The 10088-nt window shown below is 62.1% G+C and overlaps 1 protein-coding gene across 1 annotated transcript in view; it reads left to right on the forward strand.

The window, feature by feature from the left end:
- LOC101408306 (maestro heat-like repeat family member 5) overlaps positions 1-10088 on the forward strand; it is a 67952-nt gene that overhangs the window by 56303 nt on the left and 1561 nt on the right. Inside the window, exons 22-29 of the mRNA XM_087447101.1 lie at positions 801-938; positions 1423-1537; positions 2398-2541; positions 7521-7697; positions 8288-8443; positions 9158-9280; positions 9454-9556; positions 9776-9850. Of these exons, the coding sequence (XP_087303227.1) occupies positions 801-938; positions 1423-1537; positions 2398-2541; positions 7521-7697; positions 8288-8443; positions 9158-9280; positions 9454-9556; positions 9776-9850 (1031 nt within the window). The remainder of the gene's footprint in view (positions 1-800; positions 939-1422; positions 1538-2397; positions 2542-7520; positions 7698-8287; positions 8444-9157; positions 9281-9453; positions 9557-9775; positions 9851-10088) is intronic.

Below are 10088 nucleotides of genomic sequence, written 5' to 3' on the forward strand. Positions count from 1 at the left end.
GCCCCTGGCCAGGCCGTGTGACCAGGCCGTGTGACCGGGACAGGGCACGTCCCCTCTCTGGGCTGCTCCCTCCTCTGTCAGGAGGTGGCAGTAGAGGGTCACCTGAGACGGTGCAGGGGAGGCGGGTGGCTGACCAGCGCGTGCTCACACCATGCTTCATGTCTGGCGTCCTTTCTCCGTTACACGTGGCCTGCAGCGGCGGAACCTGGTTTCCCAGAGTCCTCTGAGGGCAGAGTAGCGTCAGGAGTTGCAAACGGACCCTTCTCTGGGCTTCCATGATGCCACACCCCTCAGCTCTCCTCCTCCCTCCCCACCGTGCCCCCTCCGTATTCTCAGCCCCACATTTAAACGGCACCGTCCCTCAGGGCTCGGCCGGGACCCTCTTCTACCCTGTGACTCGGGGGCCACAGGTCCCCAGGTGTCTCCAGAGCGCTCTCTCCAGCCCTGGAAAGCCGGCTGCGGACACAATCGCCATCTCTTCTGAGATGTTCCAGAGGCACCTCACAGGGCTGTGCGCCAGCCCGTTCCCAGCTGCCCCCAGAACAGTCCCCCCTCCGAGAAGGCCCCTCCGGTCTCGCCCCAGCACCTGACCCTGGAGCGCGGCCCCCTGAGCCCAGCACATGCCCCGGCCCGCCCTACACCCCAATATTTCTGCCAAATGAGGGTGGGAATGAGCTGGCCCCCAAGAAGGTGTCAGGCTCTGAGCCAAGACAGGAGCCAGAGCGCACCTTTCCCTGCGGGCGGCAGGGCACCCTCCCCGGGGCAGGGCTGGCCCAGTGACCCCCTCTGCTCCACCGCAGCACGTCGCTGGAGGCGCTGAAGAGCCTGCTGTCCACCACGGGGCACTGGCAGGACTTCGCCCACCTTGAGCTGCTGGGCGCCTGGGAGCTCTTCACCACCCTCCACACCTACCCGCAGGGCGTGGGCGTCCTCGCCAGGTAGGGGCAGGGCTGGGGCAGGGGAGGGAGCCTGCCTCAGGCCATCGCCCGTCCAGGAGGCTGGGTGTGTGTGTGGACAGCAGTGACCCCCAGGGCCTGCCTATGAGCACCGCCTCACGGACCCACGCGCGTGCACACGTGGCCCTCTGGCATGGAAGGCGTGTGTCCCCTGCCCCTGGTCACACGTGCACACGCTGGAGCCTGTGGATGCGGGCGTCTTCCTCCAGCCTCCACCCCTGCCTGAGGCTCCCAGGGGGCAAAGGCCACGCCCGCTCCTCTGTCTCCCCCACACCGGGCCTGGGCCTGGCACCAGAGGGCGGCTGGCGGGTGCAGAGGGAGCAGGAGCACGCTGAAAGAGATGGGTGCCCACCCACACTCAGTGACCCCCCTGGCCGCCCGGCCCCGGCTGGGTTGGGTGGAAGCAGCAGGGTGGACGCGGTGCCCGCGAGCCCGGGCCCGAGCCTGCCCTGCCCCCGCGCCCCAGGGCCATGGTGCAGAACTGCTGTAAGCAGATCCAGGCGGTGATCAGCCAGCTGCTGCCCAGTCTGCAGTGCAGGGAGGAGCGGGAGAGGAAGGTGGCCATCCTCATCCTCACGGAGGTAGGAGCCTGGGCAGGGGCCAAGAGCCCCTCAGAGACAGCCTGAACCCCCTCCCCCAGCTGCTTCAGTGCCCCATCAGGACCCAGCCAGGACCCCACCCTGACCGGGGGGAGGCCGGCCCAGCAGACCCCTCACACCCCCTCCTTCCGCTTCCAGCTCCGCGGGGGTCCACAGTCTGGGGCTCCTGGCTGGGGCCCCCGCTTCTCAGTTCCCCCTCAGCCTGTGGCCTGGAAGGACCTGTATCCACCCGTCCCTCCCTGGCCCAACCCCTGCAGAGTTGAGGGGGTACCAGGCACAGGTCAGGCAGACATGGGCTCGAATTGAAGCCTGTCCTCCCTCCCCTGGGACTGTGAGCTGAGAGGGCATTGGTCAGAACCAGGTGGATGCTGGGGTGTGGACAGCTTTGCAACTGTGAGCTCGGGACAGCGGCAGGGCAGGGCGTGGGGGCTGTGTGTCATTTCCATAACAGATACCAGTAGAGGGAAATTTAAATCAAAGCCTGGGGCCGCTCCCCACCCTACCAGCAGGATCGTCTGGGCCTTCCTGCACTGTGGGGAGGTCCACCGTGTCCCATGAGCCAGGCTGTTTATGTATGTTGGCCCCAGCCTTGCTGTGTTACCTCAGGCAAGGCCCTTTCCCCCTCTGGGCCTCAGTTTCCCCAGCTGTACGTTGAAGGATAGAACTAGCTTGGAGGTGCGTTTCAAATACTGGGTAACCAAGATACCTGGAGGGTGCTGGTCAACCACCCTTCCTGAATCCCCCACCAGACCCTGGCCCTACAGCCCCGCTCCCAGACGCAGACGCAGGCTCCCTACGAGAGGGGGCCAGGCCTGACCCACCTGCTCTCGGGGCCGCCCCAGTTCCTCTACAGCCCCGCCCTGCTGGAGGTGCTCCCCCAGCAGGCCGCCCTGATGGTGCTGGCCCGAAGCCTCAGGGACCCCAGCCCCGAGGTCCGCGTGTTGAGCCTGCAGAGCCTGGGAAACATCCTCTTCCACCCGGAGAAGGTAAGGGCCCGAGGAGCGCCGTGCAGCGCCGCCCCCATCCCCAGTGCCGGTGGCGTGGGATGTAGACAAGGCCACTGGGTTGGAATCTCAGCTCTGTCCCTTCCAGCAGCCGGCTGGGGACACATGATTTCCCCTCTCTGGGCCTCAGTTTCCTCATCTGAAGAACGGGGCTAGTGAGGGTCTCTTGGCAGGTTGAGGGGGGTGTGGTGAAGTGTCTGTTCCTGGAAACGTTGTCTCCTCCAGGCCCAGGAGAGAGATGAATGCTGCTCCAGGCACCTAGAAGGAGCCCACCAAGGGGGCTGGCGTGCAGGGGAGAATGCCCCCTGAGAATCTTATGGATGGGTGCCCCCTCCGTGGTTGACTCATCTTCTCCATTCCCTCCCAGTGCCACCCCATCATGCTAACAGCCCACATCCTGTAATGAACAGTGGAGGCATTACCAAAGAGGCAGGACAGAAGGCCGTCCCGATCAACAGCCCCCAGGGCAGGCCCTAGAATTCCTGCCGTCGCCCCTGCTGCGGGTTCCTGGGTGCCATGCAAGGGTGAAATGTCCAGGCACTGCCCAAGACTCCAGGTCATCCAAGCTCACCCAGCACTTTCTAGCCGGCTGGTTTCTTCTGCTCTCTGGGCCTCAGTGTCAGCACCCATAAGATGGGAGTGGTGACAGGACCTGCCTCGTGGTGGGCAACGCAAGAGTGCCAGGCTGAGACCAGTACCCAGCACATGGTCCCCTCTAACCATCTGCTGTCACGAGCAGTAGCCTTTCATCCCTGGCACCCCGTGTGGGTCCTGCCAGTGGCTGATGCCCTACAATAAAAATGCCAAGTTAGAGAAAGATCTTTTCTCACCTAATCAGGGAGTGCTCACCTTCACCCACCCCATCCACCCCAGGGGCTGTTATGGGAGGGGCTGTTATGAACATAAGCGTTTTCAGTGCTTATGGGAGAAGGTGTCTGATCGTAGGAAGGCCACAAGAAGGACCACGTTCCAAAGAGACTCTGAAGCCTTTTCCCCGTCAGCCCACTTTACTCCCATTGTGTTTGCCTTGTAAGTCTCCAGATGGTTAAGAGGAGATCTCCATTAGGGTCACAGCTGGCAAAGCCCTTTGCACTGCACTTGACACACAGTAGGTACTTAATAATGGAGACTAGATAGCACTTCCTCATTGATGTGTTCATCCATCCATCCATCCAGTCACTCATCCATGCATCCACCCACCCACCCATCCATCCCTCCACCCATCCGTCTATTTATCCATGCACACATCCATCCATCCATCCATCCATCCACCCACCCACCCATCCATCCATCCACCCATCCATCCATCCGTCCACTCGTCCATCCATCCACTCGTCCATCCATCCACCCACCCATCCATCCACCCACCCATCCATCCATCCACCCATCCACCCATCCATCCATCCACTCGTCCATCCATCCACCCGTCCATCCATCCATCCATCCACCCATCCATCCATCCACCCATCCATCCGTCCATCCATCCATCCGTCCATCCATCCATCCATCCATCCACTCATCCATCCATCCACCCATCCATCCATCCACCCATCCACTCATCCACCCATCCACCCACTCATCCATCCATCCCTCCACCCATCCATCCATCCATCCATCCACTATCCACCCATCCATCCATCCATCCATCCACTCAGCCATCCATCCGTCCATCCACACATCCATCCATCCATCCACTTGTCCATCCACCCACCCATCCATCCACCCACCCATCCATCCATCCACTCAGCCATCCATCCGTCCATCCACACATCCATCCATCTGTTCATCCACCATCCACCCATCCATTTGTTCCCTGAGTCTTTCATTTATGACTCATTCTTTCGTTATTTCTTTCATTCATTGATTATAGATTTATTCATTCACTCAACCAGTTATTCACATTTGCTCTCTCATTCAGTCAGTCAGTCAGTCAGTGGTCACTCATCCGTACGTCTTTCTCCAGCTGCTCTCCCAGACAGGCCATCAGTAGGAAGTTTCGATGTGCCTCTTCTAAAGCCCGCACTGGGGCCCGGCAGGGAATGGAGAAGACAGAGCAGGAGGGCTTCCAGAGCAGGATGGCCAGGGCGGGGGAAGGGGGGATGGTTCCCGAGTGGGGTGTGGGCTGACAGCCACAGCAGGGCTGGGGAAACAGGCAGATCCAGAGCACTCCCAGCCAGGGAGGACAGGTGTGGGGACAGGACAGGCCGGACTGGGTGGGGATGGAGCAGGCCACAGGACCGAGGGAGGGTCACGGTCACTGCCCCAGACACCAAAGAGGTGCCCTGTGCTGGGACCCGCAAGAACACATGTCCCCAAAGGACTGTGTCCACTCGCTGCTTCGCCGCTCTTCAGCCGCCCCGTCGCCCGTCGAACACAGACTACACTAACTGGGTAACGGCGTGCGCGCCAGGAAACCAGCAGCTACGTGCGAAAGACCCCAACTACCCGCGGCTCAAGCAAGATAGAAGTGCATTTCTCCCCGCCGGTGTGGCTGTCCGGCTCTGCCTCACGGGGACAGGCCCCTCCTCCTTTGTTGCACCCCGCCCTGGGGGCTGCCCTCACCTGCAGGGGCTGGCTGGCCACCAGCAGGTCCACTCCAGCCAGCAGGCGTGCCCTGCCCTTTGAGGGCACCCCCATAGGTCGTGCACTCTCTCTGGCTCCAGTCCTGGTGGCTGAGCAGTCGCCCCTAGCCGCAAGGGAGATCCATCTCTTTGTGGCTCCCGTGTGCCCAGCCACAAAGGGGTCCTCTCACCGAGGAACAGGGGCGACTGTCCATGGGCCGGCTCGGCAGCTCTGCCCAGCATGGCAGGCTGGGGGAGATCCTTCCTGTGGTCTCACTCACATTGAGAGAAGGGGTCTAGACGACCAGTCCACAGTATTTCACACTGTCGCGTGGAAATCACATTGACAATCTGGACACTATCTTCAGGAATGGCATCCTAGCCATTGTGTGCTTGTTGGAAATTGCATTTTGCTTTATGAAGATGCTGACGTATTAATGAAATAGTCAACTGAAAATGGTGCAAACGTAGCCATGGGGCCCGGCAGACAGCCCTTCGGTCAGCGTCTCCCCCTGCTGCCCACCTGAAACCGCTCTTGTCCAGGTCACCCGTGACGGCCCCCAATGGTCACTCAGTGCTCGTCTTATTGGACCCTCAGTGCACGTGACTGGGGGACCTTGCCATCCCCTTGGCCCCCTTGGTTTTCCTCCCTCGTCGTGGGTGGTGCCTTCTCATCTTCCCTGGTCTTTCTTCCCGTCCCCGGCCTGGCCCTGGCTCACACCCCAGAGTCCTTCCCCATTCCTCTTCTCGGTCTACACTCACTCCCTTGGTGGGCTCCTCCAATCTTGAAGGACTGTCTGTTAGCCAGTTGCTCCCAAATCTGTATCCCAGCCCTGGACCTGAGCTCCAGCCTTAGTGCTGAGATCCTGGCCGGCATCTCAAACTCCACATGTGTGGAGTCCTCCCCCCAAGACAGGTTCCTCCTGCGGCCCCATCTCAGTTGATGGGGACTCCGCCTGTCCAGTTGCTCTGGCCCCAAACCTTGGGGTCATCCAGTTGATCAACAAATCCCACAGTGCTCCCAGAATCCAGCCACTTCTCCTACTTCACCACTGTCCCTACTGAAGCCGCCAGCACCTCTGCCCAGGCCATACACTTCTCCTTTTTGGTGTATTCTCACCCCGCGGCCAGTGGGCTCCTGTGATGTGAATCAGTCTCTCCTCTGCTCACAGACAGGGCAGGTGTGCTCCTACCTCAGGGCCTTTGCACTGCTGCTCCCTCTGCTGCAATCCTCTTCCAGCACCTCTTTATAAGAATGTGCTCAGCTGTCAGCTTCTCAGTGACACCTCTGATCCTACTTACTTAAATTAAAGCTTTATAACAACTGTCACCACTGCCACCTCCCACCTCCACTCCAGTCTCTTGCACCCTCTGCCTTGCTGTGTCTTCCCCCATGTCGCTCGTCGCCCTGACACACACAGTGCTGTGCGTGTGTAGTTTACTCTCTGGTCCTTCCCACGAGAGTGCCGTTCAGCCCCTCTCCTCCACTGCCGGAGCCCTGGCTGCGCCCAGTAGGTGCTCAGAAAGTCTTGCTGTCAAGTGACTCACTTGCTGAAAATGAATTTAATATTGTAAAACTAAATGGAGCTTAGGAAGCCAAGGAAGTTGCCTAAAACTTGTTAAAAAGTTGTGAAAATCAGCCTGGCTTGCACACAAGTCATGGTTAAGGGGCCTAATGGCAGGAAACACCCGTCCGCCGACACGCCACTTTCCGACAGTTCATCTAGACAACTCCTGAATACGCTGCACAAGAGTGGAGCGGACAGAATTGGCTGAAAAGGAATTCAGTATTTTTTTTTAGTGTAAAATTGGAAAATCATCATTGCTTCCTGGAAGGTCTGGAGCCACCACCGGTGCACCCAGACCCCCTGTGACGGAAGCAGCCAGTGACCTCACTGCGTGCACACCCGACCTACCTTGTCCCACCCACCCCCCAGGCCCTGTCTGACCCACGGGGAGGCTGGGAATGGGGGTGAAAGCAGGATGGGGTGGAGGGAGGGAAGGGTGGCTTCCAGGACTTGGCAAGGGGCCCTCTGGCCAGCATGGAGACGGGAGAAGGAAGGACCTGGGAGCCAGCTAGCATGGGGTTCGTACTCCCTTGGCCCCAGGAGGACCCCAGGGAGCTCAGAGAGGGAAAGCCCTGTCCACGGCTACACAGCTCCTGGTGGGCAGAGCAAGGCTGGGAGCACAGTTCCCCTTGTGCGCAGAGCCAGAGCGGGATCCTAGAGCGTGGGGGCCAACACCAGGCAGGGAAGTGCCCAGGCCAGGATGGGGGTCTGGAGTGGGGCATGGTGGGGAGAGCCTGAGTTTGTTCTGGGTCCATTTGGCAGGGCTGGGGGTGGGAGGGGCGCAGGGGTGGCCGTTCTGGTGCCCTCGGCCCACCGCCCTTGCCGCCCCCAGGGAAGCCTGCTCCGCGCACAGCTACCGCTCTTCCTCGACGGCTTCTTCCAGAACAGCGAGCCGGTGGTGCTGCGCATCATGGGCACCGTGTCAGACGTGCTGCACTGCCTGGGCCTGCAGGGCGCAGGGGCCCAGAGCCTCAGCATTGCCATCAATGCCCGCTCCTTCTTCGACGACGTGAGTGTGCCCACCCATGTCCCTCCTGTGCCTCCCCCTCTTCCTTGAAGGCAGGGAGGGCCGCGGGCCTCTCCACGGGGGTGGGGAGGTGGAGGCCCAGGGGGCACCTGGGTGTGGCCCAGCGCAGGTGGGCCAGTGGGTGGCTGCCAGGTGGCGCTCGGCCCCTTCCCCACGTGGCTGAACCAGCACCAACACGAAGTCCCTCCAGCCCACCGGGTCCCTGCCTTCCTGGCGTGTGGGCATCCTTACAAGGACCGTCTTTCCTTCACTGGGAAAGGAGAGGGATGAGCCCCCCCACAACTGCATTCATGACACTTGGGTTGTCAGGATGTGCTCGTGAGTGTGAGAGAAAGATGCTTTTAGGTCCCTGAGGATGGCCTGTGACTTTCCTAGGAGACCTGTCTGAGAGGGGAGGCACCGCCCCGCCCCGGGAGCCCTGTCTGAGGGGGGAGGCACGGTCCGACCCCAGGAGCCCTCCCCCAGGGCCTGGGTGAAATGATCCTGCTGAGGGCACTGAGCCCCATCCCCACCACGGGGTGGAGGCTGGGACTTCCAGGCAGGTTTAGTTGCTCCATGCAACTGCCTTGCAGGAGCGCGATGTGATCCGGGCAGCGGCCATGGCACTGTTCGGGGACCTGGTGGCAACGATGGCAGGCAGGAAGCTGAACGGCCTGCAAGCCCAGGTGCACCAGAGCATGGTGCCCCTGCTCCTGCACCTGAAGGACCACTGCCCAGCAGTCGTCACGGTCAGTACTGCTGCCGGGCCTTCGCCGTGGTGAGGTTGGGGACCCCAGGGGGCCGGGGGCCAGGGCGCGGGGGTCTGCGGGGGGCAGAGGGCTGCCCGAGGGTGAAGGGTGCTCCCTGGGGCAGCGGGTTTGCACACCTGCACTGATCTCCCTGACCAAGGTCTATCTGCCCCTCCCCACGTGCACGCACATACACGCACACATGCACACTGCACAGGTGTGCTGTGCCCTCTGTGCAGGCAGGGCCCGGTCTGTTCTCACTGCTGTGTCCCTAGCGCCCAGCACATGGTGGGGGTGTAGGCTTTTGGTTGAAGTTGTTGAAATGTGGATCAAGCCCTACCGTGTGCCGGCCCTACTGTGTGCCAGCTCTACCCTGTGCCAGCCCACGTCCCACACCCAGGCCATTAAGACCCAGCTCGGCCTTCCTGGGGCTCCTGGACACTGGGGAGACGGATAATAAGCGGGCAGTTCCACAGCGAATGGGAGAACCGCCGGGGAGATGGGGGGCTTCCCCGGGGGCCAACTTTGTAGGAGCCGAGGTGGGTTAAGAGTGCAGTCAGGGAAGAGTGGGTCAGGCTGAGGGAGGGCCGGCAGTGGGAAGGAGACGGGGAAGCCAGGAGGAACCGGGACATTGCAGGCGTCCCCAGACCCCACCCAAAGCCGTGGTTCTCCGGCTCAGAGGCCCCGGGCAGACCCCCCATGCTGTCCCCACAGCAGGCCAAGTTCACCTTCTACCGCTGTGCCATGCTGCTCCCCTGGCGGCTGCGGCACACCCTCTTCTGTACGCTGGCCTGGGAGAGGGGCCTCAGTGCCCGCCACTTCCTCTGGACCTGCCTGGTGAGGGGCCTGGGGGCGGGGGGAGGCAGGGCCAGGGAGCTGGGGCCAGGCTGGGCGCTCCCCCTCTATCCTCCACTCCACACACAGCCCCGAGGGCTGGGGGACAGCGCTGGGGCGCCGGTCTGTGCAGGGCCAGCCCCCCTCGCCCAGCCAGTGACAGCCGCTCTCTCCAGATGACCCGCAGCCAGGAGGAGTTCGGCATCCACTTGGCGCAGGCACTCAGCTACCTGCACAGCCGCCACCGGCACATCAAGACCTGGGCAGCGCTCTTCCTAGGTGAGCAGGGGATGGCCAGGCTCTGGGACCCCCAGGCCTGCCCGCCTGAGCCCCCTGACCCTCACCCGCCCACCTAGCACCTGCCACACTTCTGCAGTTGGAGTTCGGGGTCCACCAAACTCCAGAGGTGGAGGAAAGAGAGGAAACGTGGTGGGTGAGGGGGCCTCAGAGGGGCCGTGGGTCTGAGCCCCCCACCCACCAGCGAGCCGCCTTCCACAGGTTACACCATCTGCTACCACCCCCAGGCCGTGTCCCGGATGGTGAACTACGTCGACATAAACCTGCTCTTCTGTAGTAAGCGGCCCCCCGTCCCCGCCCCCCAGGCCACACCACCAGCCCGTGTCCGGAGGTGGTTGGGCTCCTGTGACGGGGGCTCACACCCACTCCACGGGCTGCCTGAGGCTCGACGAGGCTGTGGGTGGGGTCCCAAACAAGGGGGGCTGGGAGTGGGTGGGGTGGGAGACGGGAAGTACCCCAGGTCTTGTAGGCGAAGGAGGGGGTCTGGGCCGGTCCTGCCACCCCCCTACCCCAG

The sequence above is a fragment of the Ceratotherium simum genome, chromosome 23 (genome assembly GCF_057802395.1).
Source record: "Ceratotherium simum simum isolate JZ-2026a chromosome 23, ASM5780239v1, whole genome shotgun sequence".
Classification (NCBI taxonomy): domain Eukaryota; kingdom Metazoa; phylum Chordata; class Mammalia; order Perissodactyla; family Rhinocerotidae; genus Ceratotherium; species Ceratotherium simum.